The sequence below is a fragment of the Pleurodeles waltl genome, chromosome 7, assembly GCF_031143425.1.
Source record: "Pleurodeles waltl isolate 20211129_DDA chromosome 7, aPleWal1.hap1.20221129, whole genome shotgun sequence".
In the NCBI taxonomy this organism is placed as follows: Eukaryota; Metazoa; Chordata; class Amphibia; order Caudata; family Salamandridae; genus Pleurodeles; species Pleurodeles waltl.
The window spans coordinates 851,509,437-851,533,141 of record NC_090446.1 but is presented as its reverse complement, the minus strand read 5'-3'; the positions used below and the strand labels follow the sequence as shown (position 1 = coordinate 851,533,141).

At 41.0% G+C, this 23,705-nt stretch overlaps 1 protein-coding gene across 5 annotated transcripts in view; it reads left to right on the top strand.

The window, feature by feature from the left end:
• GABRG2 (gamma-aminobutyric acid type A receptor subunit gamma2) overlaps positions 1 to 23,705 on the top strand; it is a 671,791-nt gene that overhangs the window by 508,771 nt on the left and 139,315 nt on the right. For all 5 annotated transcript variants that reach the window (XM_069199364.1, XM_069199363.1, XM_069199366.1 and 2 more), the window contains exon 6: positions 1,847 to 1,984. In XM_069199364.1, the coding sequence (XP_069055465.1) occupies positions 1,847 to 1,984 (138 nt within the window). The remainder of the gene's footprint in view (positions 1 to 1,846; positions 1,985 to 23,705) is intronic.

Here is a 23,705-nt window from a genome sequence, read left to right as displayed (position 1 = left end):
GCAGTAAACATGCGCAGTCCATTTTACCATGTGTTTATTGTGCGTGAGTCCCCTCATAGGAGGCTTCCTCACAGTAAAAAGTCAAAAATCAGGTGATCAAAAAGCGAAAAATCAGGGCAGACCTGATGGTCAGAACCGTCCAACAAACCGTATATTACTTCTGTCATCAAGGCCTTCTCACAGTACAAGATCTCGGCCAGGCCATGCTGGAAAATAAACAGAAGCCATTTCTGTTCCTTTTCCCTGGCATTTAGACAACAAGTTTAGAATTTCGTTGAACATTCCATTTTTTGATATAGGAAACATTTATCTGTTTTAACGGGTAGCCCTTCTCTTGGAATTTCGGAGATCTGTCCATAGATCATTGCACCTAGCAATCCGATAAGTGTAAACATACACCTAGGTCCTCATCAGCAACCCGATACGTGTAAGCATACTCCATTCGTGGTGGGAAGGAGTGGTGACATTGCATTAGTATGGGGATTTCCTCATGGGAGTGGCTGGGAAACGTCATGTTAGAGACTCAGGCTATTTATTGGGCGTTTGCCTGTTTAAATGTATCTCAGTGAGCCCCTGTCTGGTTCTTAGGCTACGGTGACACGTGGAGTGTTCACCAAATCCGTGTCCAAGCAAACTCGGTGAATTGTGATGATAGTTTTAATATTACTTTCTATGGGCCAAATTAAATAAAATTGGCACTGCTGCTGATCAGTTATGTACAGATATTGACACCAAAAATCCACTGCAATAGCAACCTATCCACTGACAATATTTGCCAAATTGCTTTTGATCTGACTCTGACCAATGCAAAACATGTTTTTGACATTGTTGGTGTAGATGTTAATTTTTTACTGTCAAGTGAGTGCAGGTTGTGATGAAACTTTCTCCACACGGGGTAATTTTTCACAGTCTGATCCTACGTTGGGCAATCAATAAAAAGATAAGAAACAGAAAGTAGCCTATATGTAAGAAAAGTCTCTTGCTCTGAAGAAAGCTCAGCAAATTGGCCAAAGAGAGAAACATTTTAACATCCAAATAGTTACAGATGACCAAGTATATATTTTATGCAATTGCAACATGAGTGATAAAGGTAATTTGTTTGGGGCTTGCCACAAACTGAAGATACTTCAACTGTCATCTGATGCACACCTCTTTTCCACACACATCTGTTATACTTAAGGGTGTTTTATTTTTAATTCTACTAGCAGAAAATGTGGATACTACCACGATCTTCCCACAGATGTTTGATATTGCAGTGAGCATTGCCTTCCCATATTCAACACTCGGGTAGGTAAAGGGAGCAGGGATTGGCAGAACACAGGATCATCGTTCTAACTTACATGTGTGACCCTTATAACAAAAGCCCTGTATCAGTAAGAATTTGGTGACAGTGGATTAGAAATGAAACATGTAACCGCGACTGAAACTAACTATCGTTTTAAAAAAAAATAACTCTAGTATTCATGATGCTCTGTGAAAACACAACTATGAGATGGACACACCTAGAAAATAGCACATAAATCATAGTTCATAAAAACTGGAAACTCTGTTTTCTCTAAACAACTAGCTGAAGGGATTTGAGTGTTTTCTGTGATCTATCACTATTAGTATTAGGCTTATTTGCCATGCTTCCCATTTTTCCTAATACATTTTGATTAGGAGGGAATTCATTTTTGTACCATGGCTTCAAAGTCACTATTGATTTTTATATGTTGAAGCTTATCAAGTTCTATGTAATTCTGCCGTTGAGGTTGAGGCACGCTTTAGTGTTTTTTTTTAACGTTAACTGTTCAAAGCAGGCACTCAAAACGGAAGGTGATACTAATTCTGCATGTTTGTATTCAAGACGGCTACCCTATGGAAGAGATCATTTACAGATGGAAGCGTGTCTCAGTGGAGGTCGGAGACACCAAATCCTGGAGACTGTATCAGTTTTCATTTGAGGGACTGAGAAATACTTCCAACACTGTGAAGACTACTTCAGGTAGGAATTGAAGTTGTCTCCCAATGTATTGTAAATGTGTTCATACCAGCATAGAAAATGCACCTGCAGCCAAATTAACTCTGGTATGCCAAGGTCTTCAAGCACACTGATGGCACGCCTTGTAATTGTACCCAGTTAATTGGCGAGCCATTATCTTTTAAAGATGCTCTGGTATTTATTCTTCTATTAATTACCAATGTCCAACATATACTCCCTTTTTCTCGAGTTATTTTTTATTAGTCTCCATGAACAGGGCCCGGCGATCGGGTGAGTAGGAAAAAACACTTTGCTGACATATACATGTGTGTAACATGTAGGTCACAGGTTTTATCCTTAAAGGGTTGAATCAGGCTTTCATGCTTTTCAGGTTAACTCATTGGTAACTATTACATTTGATTAGAGCAGCATATGTTATGTATAATATGTTATGAGTAAGTTGCATACTGATAAAGGAGTAACATTACCATTCTACTTGCAAGTGACAACAGGAAGTCTGGCAATGGATAAATAGACCCGTATATGTAATATAATCTGCCATGGCACAGAACAATGATTTTGAATTGTGTTTTTTTTTTAATTGTTTAGTTGAGTGCTAAATCCTACTGAAGGAATCGGAGTGTTTGTGGTACGTTAATTGAATGAAAACAACAAGCGTTATGGCCTGATTTAGACTTGACAGATATTCCGTCCACTGTATTACTAGTCCAATATATTCTATGGCATGTACAATACGAGAGAAGGGGATATCAATCATGTTTGTGATGGAGTAACCTATCCACCACACTCTAAATCAGGCACTTTGGGAGCAGAGTTTCTTTGAGGAGAATGGATACGTACTGTAAGACTTTAAGGTAATCAATTAATCTATTGTAAACCCATAAGTATCAATTCTAGAAATTCTACTGCCAAGTAGAGTTTTAGTAGTGAACTTTTTTCTTTCCATAGCAATTCACTCCAAAAAACACTTTTTCTCCTTCCCTTAAGAACTCTAGTGGGAAAATAGTTAGCTTATTTTGCACATTGAGGGCAAAGCTTTGATGTTTCTGTACATTTTACATTGGTCAAGCATCTATTCACATGCATATATGAAAAATTACTTTTTGGTTTGTTTCTGTAAAGCCAAATCAAAACAGAGCAGGCAATCATGGCATGACGGCTTGCATGATATTATGTTTTGACCAAAATTGCACCTCAACAGCTTCTTCGGAGGGCTAATTGAACTTTTACATAGACTCTGTGCCATAGAAAGATGCTCATTTGATAATTATAGAAATATCTTTTCTGGCCCCACTCCTGACACATACCTTGTGCCATCTGGATTCCTAAGCAATGCATGTATATGTTATGTATGCAGTATTTCTGTAGTGCAAACCTAGCCAAAAGGCAGCAGAATGTTGTACATGTTCAAAGGCAAACCTAAAATGGACTAGGAATAGGCGAGGAAGCTGAGATGTGAATGGTTAATGCATTGTGGTGTAGTCTTCTTTAAAGAGGCAAGTCTTTATCTCTTCTAAATTCGAGCAGAGTTGGGGCAGTCCTTACATATATGGTGATTTGACATCAACATCTTTGGCTCGATGGCAGGCCTGGCTTCCAGGCCACTCTTTGGAGAAAAAGTTGGCAAAACTTTTCTAATACACCGCTTTTGCGGTTTGGACAGTAGGAGTACACTCTAACACCAGCCAAGAGTTGAAAAACTAGTAGGCTCCACTTGGGATTAGGACTCACTCCGTTAGAGGCCAGTTGCAGTGTCCAGGGCAAGCCTGACTGGAACCTAATGGCTTGCCAGATGGAGGAAAATACAGCTAGAAGCTTGCTGCGCACCTGTAGCTCAGACGGTTAGGCATGTTCTTACTTTATTCATGTTTCAGAGAGCTAGCAGTCCTTCTTCAGATCCTCAGAGGACCAGGAGGAGTGCTTTTCTGAGAGGGCACTGGGCATGCCACTTTTATGCTCAGTGCCAAGCTGTGGAAGGGGGAAACACCTAGGGGTAAAAGTTACCTGGGGTGACCCTACCCACTTTTTCAGCATGTTTGGTGTGTTTTACTGCACACTATTCCTCAGTGCCCTTCTAAAACTAAATTCAGCTTGACAGAACTTGTTTTCCCCTGGTCAGAGATCTCTGTTCCCTAGGTACCCTTTGAAGTGCAGGAAAGGGTTTGCCCCCCCAACTCCTGCGGACATCTTACTCAAGGCAGAACACCTCTCGATATCAAAACCTTTTGTCCAGTGAGTGGGACCAATCCACATCCACCCACAGGGGAGCTGTTCACCAGTCAAGTGACACTGAGCACTGGCTGAAAGGCACATTTGGCTTAGGCAGGAAAATGACAAATTTCTAAGAGTGTAATTTTCAAAAAAGACAAATCTGACTTTACCATTAAGTTGGATTTTAAATTACTATTATAATAAGCATTTAATAATTTTTCTAGCTTCCCACAAACCAAAATCAAGTACTATAAGTTTTTTTATAATAACCTAGTTTGTCCCTATGAGAGAGCTAGGCTTTCTACAGTAAAATAACAACTTGGTGGCTTTTTCACTTCCAGGACATGTAAAATATTAAGTGTGCATGTCCTACATTTGAAATACCATGCATACTGTCCTATTGGTATTTAGGGCCTTACTAAGGGGTGACTTCTAAATATTAAAAGGAGGGTTTAGACCTGGCAAAAGATTAATTTTGCTAGGTCAAAATGGCAGTTTAAAACTGCCCACCCGGGCTTGAACGGCAGACCAGTAAATACATTTTACAGTGCTACTTTAGTGGCTGGTTAATGAGTGCTGCAATCTACTGGTAAGTTTACAGGCCCTGGGCATATGTTTTACCATATAATAGGGGCTCATCAGTAAATTAAATTTGCTAATTATGTATATAGCAATTCTGTCATGTTTAAAAGGGAGAGCAAAAGCACTTTATTAATAGTTAGCAGCAGCAAAGTGTGAAGAGTCTTATTTCAATCAAAAGTAGTTTGAGCTACAGAAGATAAAACTCTGGGGGAAGGCCACTCGAAAGATGGTATTTTTCAACTAGCTCCATCAGGGCCGGGGTGATTTGATCATGTTTTTAAGGCCATAGATGAGATGTGCTGCAGTATTTAGGGGTGCCTCAAAATAGTGCCAGTGTGAACTCTGGGATACCATAGAGAAGGCCATTGCCACCATCCAGATGCAAGAGTACAAGGTGCTTGAACAGCAGTTCTGAAGTTGCTGTCTGGAAGAAATGGTTAGACTTTCTTTAGAAGAGAGAGTTGGTACCAGGCCATCTTTGTTTTTTCTGGAAATGTGTTCCTTAAGAGACAGGTTGGTGTCTAGGGTGAATCCAAGTGATGTAGTATTCATTGAGAGTTGGGGTTCAAAATCATCAAGGTTCATGTTATTGAGCCAAGTTTGTACTACATGTTGCCCTTGGCAAATGATAGAAAGTCTGTTTTGGTTGCATTGAGCTTCATATTAACGATGGATATCCATGTCTACATGATGTGTAAGCAGTGTTTGAGGCATTGGATGCCTGAAGGAGAGAACATTTTGAAGTAGAGTTGTATCATCGGCATATTGGTGAATATGTGCTTTTTTATTCTCATTCCGACCTCAGTTCCTTATTGTGTGGTTCCTTCAACAGAAAATAATTACTTTTCCATTTTGCTGACAGTGCCTGTAGATCAATACTGCTATCTCTGAGTAGAGCCCCAAGTGGCTCCTAGTAGATACTGAAATGACAGTAAACAGAATGGAATCCTGAGGGACTCCACATGCAATATGTATTTTTTTGCTCATGTGAACAAATTTGTGTCAGTTAGAAAGGTAGGAGGTGAACCAATGAAGGACATTGCCAGTGAATCCTATTCGTGACTCGGGTGTGTATGAGGTCAGGATCGTCAACTGTGTCCAAAGCAGTTGAGAGGTCCAGTAATATCAAAAGGTCAAATCCATGGTCAAGAGACCATCATCTATGATGTGTTAGGTGGTCTCCATGCTGTAGTGTGATCTAAGCCAGACTGGAAGTCATTCAGGAAATGGTTTCGATGATGTGAAGTTGGAGTTGAAAATAGACTGCTTCCTCAATGATCTTGCAAGCAAATGAAAGGCATGTGAGTGATGATCCGGTAGTTGGCATGGTCATCAGAGACTAGTGTAGGTTTCCTTAGGAGTGGGAGGATCTCATCAGTCTTAAGAGCATCTGGGAAGATGCCTTGAGAGAGGGAGGTACTGACAATGGTAACTAGGGGTAAGAAAGCATCTCCAGTTAGAGCTTTGTTGAAGGACAATGTAAGTCTTCGTCTTCTTAACAAGTGGCTTTCAGGGACTTGAGTATGTCAGTCAGATCAGGGAGGATTAGGGTTCTGAAGGTTGACCATTGTGGGAAAAGTAGGTCTGACAGATGAAGCAGGCTTGATATCATTGATGTGCTGTTGGATCGTCTGCATTTTTTCACTGAAGCAGAGGGATAGCAGTTTTCCGTGGAGTGAGGAGTGAGTGGGTTTGACATAGGGCTGATTCAATGTTTAATTGCATGCCAGTGTACTGCTTCTGTTGGTTGATTCATTGATAATGCTGGTGCGCTGTGCATTTTAATCAATAAGACCATCCTTCAGCATCAGTAGAGTCACACTCAAACCTTTGCTGTCACCGCTCCTATTTTTTGCTGAATTTGTTTTTGTTGGTCTTAGGACTCTGTGCACTTCATCACTGCTAACCAGAGCTAAGGTGCTTGAGCTTACTCCCTGAAACATATTAAAAGTCAGCTTACACCTGATAGGCATATTTGGTTTACTTAGAAGCCCCTACTTAAGTGGTAAACTATATACTCATGGCCTGTAAATTAATTGCTACTAGTGAGCTTGCAGCACTTATTTTGCCATCCACTTAAGCAGCCCCTTCAAACATGTCCCTTTTCTGCCATTAAATTCTGAAGGCCAATTCGACTTGGCAAATTATACCCTTTGCCAAGCCTTAAACGTCCCTTTTTTTTCCTATAAGTCACACCTACGGTAGGTACAAGGTTGCCCAAAGCCATGGTGCATAGTATAGGGGTGAGTGTAACTCATGGAATTTCACTCCGCAGACATCTGTGGAGTTCCATGAAAACTCTGTGAGATTCTGCAGAGTTCTGTCAAAGGGAAGAAATATGCACATCGCGTTGCTCACTCTGTGATTTAGATCTCGTATTACACTCCATGCAGAAACATCAGCACAAACTACACCACATAGTGCAGAAGAGTACATATTGTTTGAGTTGATTTTGTTGTCTCTAGAGTAGAAAATCTACATGAGAAACAGCCCTCTGACCCTGAGAACTTGCAACCGCCTGCATTAGAAAATCTCACTGGAAGCCCCCTAGCGACTGGGAATCATGCTAGGGAACACCAAAACTCACTCATGGTTGCCAGCTGGCGTTCTTTGAGCCTCATGGGAGAACCAAAATCCACCACCAGTGATTGGCAGAATTTGGCCAGAATTCTGCATTACAAGATTAACAAGGTGTCCCCAAATCCCGCCAATGAAATTTTCCACCAGGCCTACCATTGTATTTGAAAGGTTGAACATGTACTTTTAATTTGTTTATGGCCTGGTAGTGAAAAACTCCTAAATTCATTTTTCACTACAATGAGGCTACCATTGTGTTGTATTATCACATTTAGGAAGTGCAAACTGCAAACATTTGATTAAGAATAGGTAAACTTTCATGTTTGATGTCTAAGAATTTGTAAATTAAAATAATTTTTAATGGTAAAGTTACAATGCTTAGAAAGTTGCCATTTACTTGCCCTAGCTATGTTGTGCTTGCAGCCTGTTCCTGGGTCACATGACTGGTTGTAATTTGCAGTTAGACTTTGCTTATTCGTCCCAGACAGCCACAAAATAGAGGGATTAGGTGTTTCTGGAAAGACCATCACTGGCAGGATGGGAGGTAGAGCTGGACACAGTCCCAAATGCAAGTCATTAGGCTGTGCCCTGCTTTCACATGATATAATTCACACTATGTCATTATTCATACAGACAGTCTGGAGCCAGGGCAGGGGAAGCAGGAACCTACAATCACTTCAAGGGATTTTTTGTAAATGTCTCCTACTTCAAAGAAGGTACCAGCTATAAAAAATGGGAATCTCAAACCTACTCTTCAGTTCATTTTCTGGACATATGGAAGGACTCTCTCAGAGGATTGCCTGCTGCTGGGGTCTGCTGTGCAGTTCAGAATCATGCTTTACCTGAAGTCTGCCTTGAACTCTTGGAGGCCTGCCCTGCTGCTTGAGTCCTGTTCCAATTCTTGTACCTAGGACTACCAGAGTGTCTCCAAGGACTAGTTGACTGTCCTCCCGTTCAAGCATCAGTGACATAAAAGGCTTCTATCCTCTTGAACCAGCACCTAGACCCAGCCCGAGTTAGTCCCAACACTCCACAGTCCTGGACCGTTGGAAGTGTGCTAAAGGTGGCCAGACAGCCAAAATTCAAAATTTGGGACTTGGAAACTTTTTGTTTAAAGCTCTGAGAACTGAGAGGTGACAGGAATCAATCTCATTGTCTTCTCCCAGGGTGTGGGAAGCATTTTAATGATTTTAAAGTTCCATACCACCAGGTTTTACCTGGTGGCAAAAACAGTAATAAACAACTACATGTCCACCCATCCAAATTGGGCAGGCAGATGTAGCAATTTCTCCTAAGGCTCTTACTCCCTAGGGCTGTCCAAGACATTTAGCCATGGTGGAGACAAAGTAGTCTCCGCCGTGGCCAATCCAAAGGTCGCCCACATTTAAATCAAGAGGGCTGACCTTCATGTTAACTGTATGTATACTCCATCACAGATGCAACAGAGTATACATACCATCAATATTTAAATTGTGCCGGAGTCTTTTTTAACTTTAACTCTTCTAGCAAGGCAGCCTGAACATTGTAGCCCTTTACATCCTCACAGAGTATTGGCACCAAACTTTTCGAGCAGTACAAGCATGAAAAAATGTCTCACCCATCTCTTCTCCTTGTCAGGGTCAGTTGCCTCGTTTTTCTGGTTCTTGAATTTTATTTTTAGACCTAGTCACCTTTCTGGAGTTTGAAATACTCAAGTTCCCTGTTATCCGTTTTGTTCCCAGCAATCATCAGTCTATTGCTTGTGAAAAGTTTTTTTTCATCATCCAAATTTAGATGGAAATTGAAAACCTGTTTTAACCCAACCCGATTTGTTGTAACGCACATTATGGTCAGGCAATATGCTTATGAGCTTACTGTATTCACCAGTTGTACCACTCATCTCTACCAATTTTCCACAAAACAAGAATGAAACTCAAGTTTACTCTGGACTTTTATTGTTATACACTAGTGAATTTCAGCATAAAATGATGCTAGGGCGAAATTGCATAGTTTATTTTCATGTATTCACAAATTATTCATGGGTGGTTGTGTGAATATTAAGCCATGAAATAAACCTGATCAATACATTTTGTTTACAACCTGTGTGTTCATGCTTTGAAAGTTGCTGGTGCAACTCATGCGGCCTACCACCAACCGGCCCCGCTAATCAAAAATCTCACAAAATTATAAAACTGAGAAAAACAAAATCTATGAGAAGTGTGTGAAACTCAATATTCGTGAGCTGCATGCTATTGTACTCTTAAATGCAAAGGAATCCTCATGATCCCTTGTTGAAAATACTGTGCGCGACATGGATACTTCATAGATGTTTATACATATCAAGCATCATGCCAGCCTACATTGTATGTTTTATCAGTTTTTCAAAATGAACATCACTTATTGTGCAGTTCGAAGGCTTTGATTTGAAACAGCAAGTACATTGATGGTCAACAAGTCTATAAAAATATAAAAAGACAGGTTTGTACTCAAGTCTGATTAACACTACCCTCATGTTTTAAGATGTTGGCAGAAACAAAAGGAGGCTTTGCTATCCTTTATTCCGGGGCTCATTAAATCATTAAAGTGCACCCATTTCCTTTGAGGCGCACTTACTCTCAATAGCGCAGTTGTCGGGTGAGCAAAGCATCAGTGCCAGCCCAACCCCTTTTCCAATACGTACTCTCATCTGTGTTTCTCAAACAGTGGCAATTATTGACCTCCTTGTTATTTACCTATGTTCTTCCGTATTAGGAAATTACACTAAGGCCTTTACATTTGCTTATTAGCTGATTCATGTTTTAACTCTCTTTTATTCTGAAAACCGGTGCCAAACTGATGCCATGTAAAGGTGTGTGGCCGCGAGAGTGGAAGAGACGGTGAGAGAAAGAGAAACAGAGAGAGAGCGATAGAGAGCGAGCTTTGATCTTACTGCCTTGGTTACATTAACAAGATAGGCTGCCAGAAAATCACTTTTGAAATTCAGGTCAAGAATCCCTTGGAGCAATAGCAAATATCCTTCCACCCCACTAGACTCACGTGTGCTTCAGGAACAGGTTTTTTTTAGCTTAACCTTTTCTATGGCAGCGCTTTTCTTTTGAGACCCTGTATACCTCATGTGGCATCGTTTTTGCTAATGAGGAAAGTGTTGCTCACAATGAAGACTTCAACAGTGAAATCACACTTTATTGGAACAATTTGCTCCGTTTCTATTTTACTTATGAGGTGATGTTATCGTTATTCCCAAATGATTTATTTCAGGTGATGCACATACAGTTTTCCAAAAAGAAACCATGAGTGAGCTGCTCTGTCCTCTATTGATCTACAATAAAGGTTTGGATATATGGAAGGCGCTAATCGATATGGTGATAGCTCAATCAATGATTACTCACATTCCAGCTACAGCCACGTAGGCATCTATATGTAATGAGTTTGCCGTGCTAAACCCTTCTCCCACTGCATGTGCTTTGTCACATTGTGTTATTGGTAATTGTATAGCATACACTTACCGTTAGCATGACAATATGGCTACTTTTGCCCAAATATACTCTACCAAAGGAGGTAAAATTGCCAGACCCGAATCTAGCTGCTATGCTGGTCTCCTAATAATATAACATGATGCCACAAAAAAAAAAACCTATGGGCTACACCAGACAGCAGCTCACCTCTGCTAGTGACTCAAGGTGCGGTCCTCTCCAAAGTGCCCAGTAGGTGTCAGTTTTAAGAAAGTATGGCCTAGATTTACAATGATTTTGCATAGGGGGTTGCATCACTTTTGTGGCACAGCACCGAGGAAAGTCTTTTTGGCATTTAGTAAGCTACGCAAACCTGCTTTGCGTAGCTTAGTTAATACAAAGTACCGCAACGCATAGTGCTACCTTGCTCTACTTTGTGCCGGGTAGGCATTACATGTGGGTAGAATGGGAGCTCCCATGCTTCCACCCATGCATTTTGTTGCAAACTCCCATTTAAATAGACTTGGAAACCTGGGTTTGCCCAAAATGGTGCACCTTCCCGACAGAGGCATAACAAGGAGAACTTTCTTTATTGCTCCTAATTACTTCCTATTTCTAAAGTTGCTGCATGGGTAGAGAGAGGCATATGCCTCTAACCATTGTTTATTTGTGAAGCAGGGTTTCCCCTTCCTGTCCAAAACAACCCTGCCCGTAATGCCGACACCCTTGCACTGTGGTGAAAGGGTGCCTGCGTTTGCACGAGGAAGCACACAGTGTGCCAGTGAAAGGAGAGAGAAGAAATTCTCCATACCATTGTAAACATAAATCATGTCTGTTCTCTCCCTTTCACACAACGCAGTGCAGTAAGTTCCCTATAGTAAATGTGCCCCTGTGTTCATAACAAGCTGCAGTACTCATTTCATTTTCGCAAACAGTTAAGAAGAGTATTGTGCAGTTTGTCTGCTCCTAAATTCCTATGTACTTACAGAACCAAAGTAACATTTAGAAATGTTGGGTTCGGGTTAACACCTTACACCTCATGAGCTGTGTTGAGGAGTAACCAAACAACCATGGGTTGCTCATTTGTTGAAAAGTCCAATATAAATAACATTTTAGAACTACTTTTCCTAGGTTCCAAAACGTATAAAGCTCTTTAGTAACCTCTGACACAATTGAGCTTTCCATTGTTGCATCTAAGCTGTCGAAGGGGGATGAGGTTTTCAGAAGGGGAGTACGAAATTTACCTCATTTGCTTTTACCGTAATTAGATACACTTTTGGCACAATTACAAAAAAATAGCCATGATTACATGAAATCCATCGCGCATTTTGCATTAAAATATAGTGTAAAAAACAAAATCTCTGCGAAAAACAGCAGATTACTTTCTGTTATTCTTGTGCGTTCTCCGTAAATATTTGTCACAGATTGCACATAATTATAAGACATGGCATAATAGCACAATTTCAGAAATTAGGCATAATATGCATTACATAAAATTCCCAAAATTACACAAATTATCCTGCATGACTAAAATATCGCCCAGGCCTAATTTTAAGGGAAACAACACATGTTTTCACCTTACCTCCACAAGTACTACCCACGCTTAACTCAAAATAATGCTGTATCCCGCTCGGGAAGAGTAAACCTGTGGGGTCTTAAGGATCCTATCATTTACAATTACCATTTAATTGGCACCTAAATTCCCTCAATATTCTCAAGGGACTGCTAAGGGCGAGTATTCAATCACATGACAAGGATACACAAGACAGGCTCAAATGTAGAAAAGGAACAAAAATCCCACAGTATTAATGAATTTCAGATGATTGAGACTACACCATACAAAGGTACTTGCTATTTTTGTTTAAATGAAATGCAAGTGAATCCTGCAAACTACTCCTTTTTGGGTCGTGCATGGGAGCGCCCAGGCACTGCTTTTCCAACGTGTTGGTATGTATCTAAGCTTTTAACCACGCCCACCGCACGCCCATCACTATCACTGGTTCCTGGGTTTGCCCTTAAAAAATTCTGTATTTTCATTGGTAAATGCTTTATGCTTCTCCCTCCTCGGTGCGGTTTGGTTACCGCCTTGGACATCCCCCCTGTTACATGGCTAATTGCACTTTTGCTGACAACTTTGACTGCAAGCGAACTTCTTTTCCCTTTTGTGTGCTGCTTCACGCTGATGCCGTGGCGCTTTGAATCAGCTAGTTATGTGAAACTGTATTACTTTTCATTTTCAATTTATGTGGCAAGAAAAGTCCAGTTAGGGGTTTACAATGCAAATAACTCTAACATGAGCACATGCAAGGCCCATTGCATTGCAAATACTTGTTTCATGATACAGTACCATTTTCTCCTTTGCACGTCATGCTAAACTCCAAAGTAACAGAACTGTTTGTCCCAAAAAGTTATTCAGACACTGATATTCAAGAATATACAATGGATTGATAGGAAAAAAACGTGATAAATCAGCAACTTCGTCTTTCAAGCATCTGCTTCAGGGCTGGACAGTTGTTGTAACTGTCACCAACCACTTTAAAAGAAGGAATCCAATGAGACCCTATTAGCCGGGGCAATAGCAAGTCCGGCCTCAATAAGCTTCCTTGTCTCTTTGGGTAGACATGAATGAACAATTATGATCTAGCTCAGAGAACTGGTTTTGGGTGGGGTTCAGGTACTCTATAACATAGATACAGCTAGCTTGTGAATGTCTAGCCAGACTAGCAAATACATACAACTTCAATATTAAACAGAAAGTATTACGACATTGACAGTACAGATGGGAATTAAAATGGTAGAAGGTATACACAATACAGTTCACAATAAAAATGTAATGCAATTCAACACATGAGACAGTAAGGTCCCAGACTAGACACCATATTGAGTTCTCGATCATTAAATATTTACAAAGGAAAACACAATACATCAGCGATACAGTAACAGAAATTGTTAGGAAAGGTAAGTTGTTCCAGCCAAAATGGAATTATGGTGTACCATTTTCCATCCAAAACCCTAGTGTTTTCAAATGTCTAAAGCAATACAGAAACAAAATAGATGCAATGACAAATGATGAAGGCAGTATACCTGGCAAGCTGCAAAGGAAGGAGACAGTGCCTCAGAGTTCAAACTGTGCTTTTACCATCAACAACAGAGTAATCCTACCTCCTGAGATTAGGGTTAACTAGGTGGGTGACCTAAAATAAGAAAATTGTATTACGTGGTGGCACTGGAGACCACAGACAATAACCCCTCAATCAGGGTGGACAAGCCTTAGTGATGATGGGGTCGGATCGTCTTAAAAAGTACAATGCACAAGGCAAGAAAGTCTCAGCTCAATACCTGTACACATGTCTCAATTTTTCTAGTAAATAAACTACCCATGTGCTGCACTAGGGTAACATGAGCAGGGTGAAAAGATGAAGGAAACAACATAAGACTGTAGTATTCTCACCAGTCAGTCTCACCCCTTTGTTGACCTGCAGTTTCTAGCAGTAGGTTTCTTTAGTAAACCCCACAATCTCTGGTGATGAGAGAGCCTCAAGACACTGTCTGCCAATGTGAACTCATTGGGCTGGCTGGCGGCTTTTCCACTTGCAAGGTCAGACGCAGGACAGGTCATAAGATGTTAGGTATTTTTCTTTAGGTATGTTTCTAGCTATGTGATAAAAGGCAGCATTGAACTCTATGTTCTAGAAGGACTAATTACAGCACTGTCCACATACGTCTATGGACAATCAGAGTTATCCTGATTCACAGGGTCCAGACCATCAACTAGGCATAGTTTCGCTCCTCAAAGAAGAGTTTGTGAAATTTTTGTCCCAAGAATGGAATGCCTAAATGTGAATAACCAGGCACATCTTGAAAACAGCTTTTCTGGTGTGAAAACCTGTATTCCCACCAGGCAGTCTTAGAAACAAAGAACAAGCAGAAGATGATGAAGTGGGGTATGCAGTTGTCCTCAATCAGCAGCATTCACCCCCTGCTTCACTAACATTTGTGAAACATTTGCCATGGACAAATGTCCTGATGCTCACTATAAATATTGTAACATGTTATGGTTATAATATTGATGAAGATCCTAAACATAAAATATGTTAATCACGAAGCCCCCCCATTTGTCACAGTTGTTGAAAAGAGCCTACTTGGAGTCCACTGAGAAGGTGGACAAATGTTTATTCTTTAGCAGCACAGCATAACCATCTTCTCCAAGGGCCAGATGTATCAAAGTTTTGCATTTCTTAAACAATTAATTTTAAGAAATCGCTAATTGATAAATGCAAAATGGGATGTAAGAAAATATCGAATTCCTAATAGCTATTTCTTAAAATTTGCAATCGCTATTAGTGAATGGGACTCCATTCATCCCTATGGGTCTGGAGGCCCATAGGTGCGAATGGTTTTGCATTTCCTAATTTGCGAATTCCTTTTAGAAATTCACAAATTGGGTAATGCAAATTCAAGGGTGATGGGGGCTAAGTACCCTTTTGATGCACCCTCCCCCCAAAAAATAGGGCACATATAAAGTGCAAATATGCCCTAGAGGCATGTGTGCGCTACGTGGCACTTTTAAAAATGCATTTTAAATGCATTTTTAAAATTGGTTACCACCAGATTTGATTCAGTGGTAATTGCATTTCCTATGTGCCCAGTTTGCATTTAGGAAGTACATGATACATGTGCATAGGAAATGGCAAATAGGATTTCCAAATTTGCAATTCCCTTTTTAGGAGTTTCATTTTTTGGGAATCGCTAAAAAACATGATTCCCTAAAATTGCACTGCAATGCCTGTCATACATCGTGAAAGGCGATTTTGCATTCGCAAATGGTGGAGTCTTGCGATTCACACCCTTTGCGAATGCAAAATATCTTGATACATCTGGCCCCAAATGGCAACTGGTGTCTAACTGATCTGCATTCTGCAATACACAGAACAAAAGTGTCAAGGAAGGTGGAATGCAAACCAAATCATTAAACAGCACAACAATGAATCTCGATGTAACATATCTTTCTCCATAAAAACTATGGGCCTGATTACAACTTTGGAGGAGGGTGTTAATCCGTCCCAAATGTGACGGATATCCTGCCCACCGTATTACGAGTTCCTTAGGATATAATGGACTTGTAATACGGCGGGTGGTATTTCCATCACATATGGGACAGATTAACACCCTCCTCCAAAGTTGTAATCAGGCCCTATAACTGAAAAGATAAAATATATCCAGGAACAATGAATACTAAAAAATGAACTAAATAATACATATTAAAAACTTTAACATAACTTGTGAATGGAACTGAAATCACTTGTCAAAATTGGCATATTTGACTGGAGGACATCTAAGCCTATAAATATCCTTGACCATCAAGGCTACTGCCACATTGACGATTTTGTTTTCCACATTGGATCCAAATAATCTTTCACAATTTTCCCCTTGGCCAACCATGTTGTTGAACAACTCTTCAGTCTGATGAAGATTAGTGTTCAGTTTCACCAGAAATCCCCTATTGTGTTCATTCACATCATTTCAGTCTTCATCACAAACATGAACTTCTCCATTACACTTGGCAACTCTTTTCAAGTTCCACACCTTCCAATCTAGGATAATCACACAATTTGGAAACACTTTAATCACTTTCATAGCCTTCCCAAACGTGGAAACCCTTTTTTTTTAATTATCCCAGGCTTCAAAATTCTCACCCAGTCTCTTTTGTGCTTCTACCTTCCAACACGATCATACCACCGCTTAGTATTACTTTGTTTCCTTTCCATCCTTCCTGCAACCTCCTTCAAATCGCACTTCTTTTCTAACCTTACACACTTCTTCTTGAACCACAGGGCACAGACCAGATGTAGGATTCCTGCCCTTAAGAAATAATCACAGTCTTTCTCTCATCACATTTTTTCTATCACCTTCACATTTATGTGCCTCAGCAACATATCCCTTCAAAACCCAATTAAACCTCTCTACTTGACCATTTTCATCAGGTTTATACAATGCAGTAGTTTCATGCTTAATATTGCAGTGCTCGAGAAATGATTTCATCTCTCTTGATTTAAGTTAAATCCAGTTGTCAGTTACTATCACTGCAGGATAACCTTCTCTTCCACAAATATCTTTGAAGAATTCAATGAGACCATTAGTCATAGTCTGAGACACAAATTTTACTTCTGGCCACTTTGAATGATTGTCTATTACAACCAAAGCAAATCGCATGTCCATCCGAAAGAAAATTAACCAGTCCTTTTACAACAAAATCTACCCTTCCAATGGGAACTTAGGCCAGAATGCCAGTTTCAATGGCACAGGACTGACCTTCAACATTTTTCACTACTGGCACATGCCTCACATTGCCTTACTGTCCTGTATACCATCATGTCTATCTTAGGCCACCAAAAGTATGTCCGAACAAGACATTTCATCACAGCCATCCCGGAATGTTCTTTTTGAGATAGTCTAAAAAAATACACCTTGCCTGTCACTTGGGGGGATACCCTTTCCTTCCTTGAACAAAAGTTCACCTTCAACTTCCAACTCACCAGCCACCTTAAAAAATGGCATCATATTAGAACTGAATGCCACTTTCTTAGGCCAGCCCCCTAACACACACTTCTTGGCTGTCTGCCACAACTCATGCATAATCTCACACTCCCTCCAGTATCCTTCAGAAATCTCCTCAAAGTCCTTTGACGCAATGTCCTTAAAGGTGGCAATAATTTCCATTGCTTTGCTGATATGGCAAACATGATAAATAGACAGCATGGACATAGCTTTTCCCTGGACCTAATTCTGCTTTGAAAACATACTCTTGCAATCTTGATGTAAGTCTAGTACTACGTGCTGTTGAATTCCACCCTTCACCAGGAGTCAAAATAATTACAAGAGGTTTGTGGGCCATCTCAAAGGTAAACTTGATTCCCACACATAATTTCTAAAATGTTCTATTGCCCATACACACAGAGTTGGACCTGGCCCTTCTTACAGGATCATCCCCAATCTTTTTGCCTCCTTCCTCCGATTTTTTCTGACCAGTTTTTGTTGGCTTTAGGACTATGGGCACTTTACCACTGCTAATCAGTGCTAAAGTGCATATGTTGTCTGTGTAAATTGCATTGGTGATTGGTTTATCCATGATTGGAATATCTGAGTTACTACTAAGGCCCCAGTAAACTGCACTAGAGGTGTCTAGGGCCTGTAAATCAAATGCTACTAGTGGACCTGCAGCACTGGTTGTGCCATCCAACTGGGCAGCCATGTAAACATGTCTCAGACCTGCCATTGCAGTGTCTGTGTGTGCAGTTTTTACCTGCCAATTCCACCTGGCAAGTGTACCCACTAACGAGGCCCAAGCCTTTCCTTTTTATACATGTAAGGCATCCCTAAGATAGGCCCTAGGTAGTCCCATGGACAGAATGCAGTGTATGTTAAAGGTAGGACATACACTGATGTGTTTTACATGTCCTCACAGTGAATTACTGCCAAATTAGCTTTTTCACTGTGCAAGGCCTATATCTTTCATAGGTTAATATGGGGGCTACCTTTAAAGATTATTAAAGTGTAGATTCCCTTTGAGAGCAGATAGACATGTGGAGTTTGGGGTCTCCGAACTCACAATTTAAAAATACACCTTTTAGTGAAGTTGGTTTTCAGATTGTTACTTTGAGAAAGTGGGCATTTTCCTGCTTTAACCATTCTGTTAATCTGCCGGTTTGTGGATTCCCTGTCTGGGTCAGTTTCACAGTTGGGCTGTTTGTGAATCCCCTTTAGACAGTGAGACAAGGGGAACTGTGGTGTAGCCTGCATATCCTGATGAGCTCTCTGTGCTAGAGTGGAGGGAGGAGTGGTCTCTTACACTTGAATGGACTGTGCCTGCCCTCTCACAATGCAGTCTCCAACCCCCTAGTGTTTGTCTGGGGCCTGGCCTGGGCAAGGCAGGATCTTGCAAACAAGAGAGACATTCCTTTGAAGTTTGCCTACTTCAAAGGCAGAAAGGCGTATAAGTAGTGGACCCAAAACCTCAGACTTTAGATTTCTTCAAGATCACTTCTGGATTCAAGAGGAACCTCTGCCAAGGAAAAGAGCTGAAGAGCTGAGGAGAAGTGCTGCCTCTGCCTGTGACTGTGCTTTGTTGGGCTATCCTTTAGTTGCTGCTTATGCCTGTGAAAGGGGACAAAGAACTGTGTGGTAAAATCCTACTTGGGAAGAATCTCCAAGTGCTTGAACTGAGCTGCCTCCTGTTTTGATGTCTCAGGGCCATCAAAGACTTCCTCTGCCAGCACCTGGACTCTCTGCTGAGAATCCTGCCCTGCCAAGTGGTGCCCTATCCAGTCCCTGGGCTCTTGAAAGGTGAAGTTGGCAGAACAAAGGCTGTAAATCCACACACAGAACGCCGTGTGGGGAAATTTTTGACACACCATCTGCAACGCGGCTCATAAATGATGCGCCGCCAGCTTCACAGCTAAAATTGATACTCCATCTGCATCGCGGCTAGGAGATCAATGCATCACGGAGGAGAAACAACATGCAACACCTGCTTGCGGCTGCTGATAATGACCTAAATCCCACGCAGGGCAGTTTTCTAACACTGTGTGACTGGATTTTTCACGCATCATCCCTGGGCATTAAAGTCAACCTGACTCTGCGCAGATCTGAGGTGCCCCATCCAGAAATCAACATATTGCTCTCTTGCGAGGGAGAAAAACTATGTATCACCGACCGGACCGGAGAAGAAATTACACATGGCCTCCCTTATGAGAAAGGAATCGACGCATCGCTGCCTTTTCTAATTTACGCTCATCCGTGCAGCTTTATTTTTTACGCTAACCAGGTACTTTGTGCAAAATCATCATTTTCATTGTTTTCTATGGAGTAAGACTCTTACTCTTTTGAAAATTCATATTTTGACTTGTGTATGTTGGATTTTTGCCATTTTGGTCTTGTTTGATTTAGATAAATATTACCTATTCTTCTAAACTGGTATGCTGTCCATTTTCTGGTGTTTTTACTATATTTGTATTTGTGTGTTCATACAAATACTTTACACATTGCTTCTGAGTTAAGCCTACCTGCTCTTGCCAAGCTACAGAGGGGATGAGTGGGGATTAACAAGGTTTCTCCTTTGACCTGACAAGAGTGGAAGGTCCTTGCTTGTACTGGGGGTAACCTGACTGCCAACCAAAGACCCCATTTCTAACACACACCTACAGATCTCTCCTGAATACTGCATACCATCTCTCAGTTTAATTCACAGTGCGGGAAGCAAAAGCCACATTCCATTCTTCTTTTTTTCAGCATCTCTGAGAACACTCCACCTATTCCATACAAACTTGCATCCAATGTGATTACACACTCCTTATTCACGCAGAAGGGTTTTAAAATGGGAGATTTCACAATGATTGATACTCTTGAAATCCTGCTTTGCTTTGGAGACCAAAGAAATTTACAAACTTGTGTCTCAACAATTCCCTCAAAGACTCCTTTTTTGTAGCAAAATCCTTAAAGAACCTACTGTAATAGTCGCACATTCTGGCAAACAACAAAAGTTATTCCTTGTTGGTTGATGCTGGTGCCATTACAATAGCATCTACAATAGATTTCTTGGGCACCACTCCATCACCCGACAAGGCATGGCATAGGTACAGATTTTTTTTAAACATTTTACATTTTGATCCCTTCAATTTCAAACCATGATTTTCCAGCCTGCTGCAGACATCAAAGATGTGTTGAAGATGTTTCTTTTCGTTTTTTTGAGAATACAAGAATGTCATCTTTAAAGCATTTTACATAACCATCAACATCTCTGACAATGTGAAGCATTGCCCTTTGGAAAACAGAAGCCACGGAGGCTAGTCCAAAGGGCATTCTGGTGAATTGGTATAACCCTTGTGGTGTAATAAATGCTGTCAATAGTTTGGAAACATCAGTCAGTTTAGTATGATGGTACGTCAACCTCGGATCTAATGCAGAGAAGATGTTTGAACCTTCTAGCATATTTACCACTTTGTTGATATTGGGCAGTGGGTGACAATCAACTAGAATATTAGAGTTTATTGCTCTTAAATCCACACTCAATATCAACTTTTGGTCTGCTGAGTGTACCAAAGTTATAGGAGATACACCCACTCAGATAACTTAACCTCTTCTATTATACCATCTTTAATCATCTCATTCAACATTTCTCCTAACTCTTCCCTGACGTTTATCAGTACCACCCTTAGATTTTGCTTTATATGAACTACATTCTGATCATGTGTGAAAATTCTCTTCACTTACTCAATTTTTCACTGAAACCTTTAGGGAATTGTTCCATCACTATCTTTTCCATGCTTCCTTCATCAATAAATAGCACTTAAACCTCACTTCCACCAAAACCCTCTGCAAGTAGTAACACAGGCTTCTGGGATGTAGTATTATCTTCAATTTCCATTGATCCCTCCAGCATAGAACGTTCACACCTCTCACAGCCACATGCAGTTTAATATGGCACACCACATACTCGGATTGTCTCTTTACAACTTGGTCTCATTCACAACCCCTTGCTCCAGTTTTGTTTCATTTACATCTTTTGTACATGACACTTTACCCTCCATCTGCATAGAATATTTTTTAGTACACTTACAAACCTGTCCAAAGTGTCCCACACTACTGCATTTCTTTAATTCCTTGTTTAAGGCAGGGCACCAGGCAAATGAAACATTATGGTCCTCATTACAACCTCGGCGGTCTTCTCAGAAGACCGCCGAGGCAGCAGGCGCCAGAATACTGCCGGTATTTCTGGCTCCCTATTTCGACTTTTCCGCTGGGCCAACGGACGGTAACAGTGTTACCGTCCGCTTGCCCAGCGGAAAAGTCACATCAACATTGCTGCCAGCTCATAATAGAGCCGGCGGAAATGCTGATGTGCAGCAGGTGTAGTAGCACCTGTCGCGCATTTCACTGCCCAAAATTCGGGCAGTGAAATGTGCGATGGGGCTGTGCCTGGGGGCCCTTGCACTGCCCATGCCAAGTGCATGAGCAGTGCGGGGGCACGAGGGGCACCCCAATTCCCACTTACCACCAGCCTTTCCATGGCGGTGTTTACCGCCGTAGCCAGGCTGGCGGTCGGGGTTTCATCAAATGGTTCACCATTTTAAATCTGTTTAAGGCAATATTGGTGGTGTATTTGAACCTATATTCCATTCTCATTAACATTTCCTCATATACACTAATGTCTACTTAAACATCGGATTGTACCACTTAGGGTAATGTTCTGAACACAACTTGACCCTCTGAACCCATACAATGCAACTCCCTTCCTCTAACTGTCAATAGCTTTCATATATGTGAAAAACTCCTCCTTCCACCTTGTCCAAGGTATGGGAGGTTCTCCTTTGCACTGCAAAAACTAGGCCGGTGGGTCAAATTGCATTATTATTATTAAATATATATGACAAACATCAATTTAAATGAAATTACATTAAAATCAAGGAGCTCAGGGGTTTAAAATCAAAATAAATAAATGAATATACTTGCTTATATCTATTTCCTGGAAGGCTAAAAAAGTGAATAAAAAAACAGACAAGTAGTTTTAAAAATATTTGCATCCACCAATAACATGACAGTTCCCTCCATATAGTGATGAAGATTTATCCAATCCAAGGTTTTTTGACAAAATTGCATTTTCAAATAGTTTTACCGTACCCTCCAAGGACTGATGAAAGCGTATCCACTCCAAAACTTTGTATGGTTGTATGACTCATCTTCCAATAGAAAAGAAGAGACATTGGCCAATAAAATCAGTATTATTTCCAGACCAATAGGAGAAGTGGAAACATGAACCAATAAAAAGCGCCATAGCATGTAGAACTAGTAATCCCTTCAGCTGCCGCAAACAATGAGTGCCTTAAGACTACCACGACACAGGCATGTATTCAAGAAGGATCGCATTGAGGCCTCATAGTCCATGGCCATGACGGCGCAAGACACAGTCTGCAAGAATGTGAGGTAAGAAGCGCTGAACTGCTCACACTGTTTACATTGAGGGATGCGTGAGGCCACTCCAAATTTGGGAGAGGTGCATAGGGCAACAACAGCTAAGAAGCGTTCCTGCATGCAGAAAATCACATTCAGGAAAGCGCGAGGCCACTTCAGTTAAATGCTTGGAAGGTCTTCATATAGGAATTTAAAGAAGGCTGACATGCCATAGACACAGCATTGACAGTTCAGTGAGGCTGCCGCTCTGAATATTTGAGAAAGCTTGAACGCACTGGGCAACAACAGTTTAAAAATGCTCAGAACACAAATAGGGCAAATACACTCACAGCTGTGGTAAGGTTCAGGGCGTCATGTCCAGGGGCTTAATAGTACTAGATAGTGGTAGGCCAAAAAAATATCGACCACAATTCCATGAGGATCTCAGATACAATACTACTCCTGTGCTACTCCTGTGCTGCAGCTGTATGGCAGAATGCCTCCCTAACTCATTGCCATTATTGAAAACAGTCCACTTGGAGTCCACTTAGTAGTAGGAAAAATGTTTATTCTTTAGCAGCATTGCATAGCCATCCTCTCCAGAAGACAGGTGATTCCTAACTGTTCAGCACTCTGCATTTCACAGAATAGGAGTGTTCTAGGAATGTAGAATGCAAACCAAATCATTACACAACAGGTCAAGAAGTAATACAGTGAATCACAAAGTAACACAAAGCTACTGAAACTTAAACTTAATTTACATTTGGACTTGTCAAGCAGCTTCCCTGGTTCTACTGCACTCCAAAAATGTGCTGCAACCTACCAGACCTTGACCAGTGAGGGTAAAAGGGGCAGCCTTTTTGAGATTAGAGGGTGTCAAGACCCATGGAGGTTCTCCTCTCTCACGCCTCCCAAAAGGCTTGTTTTTGGGAAGTACCAGTTTGCCCTTTGCTCTTGTGATGAGGGACCCCACACAG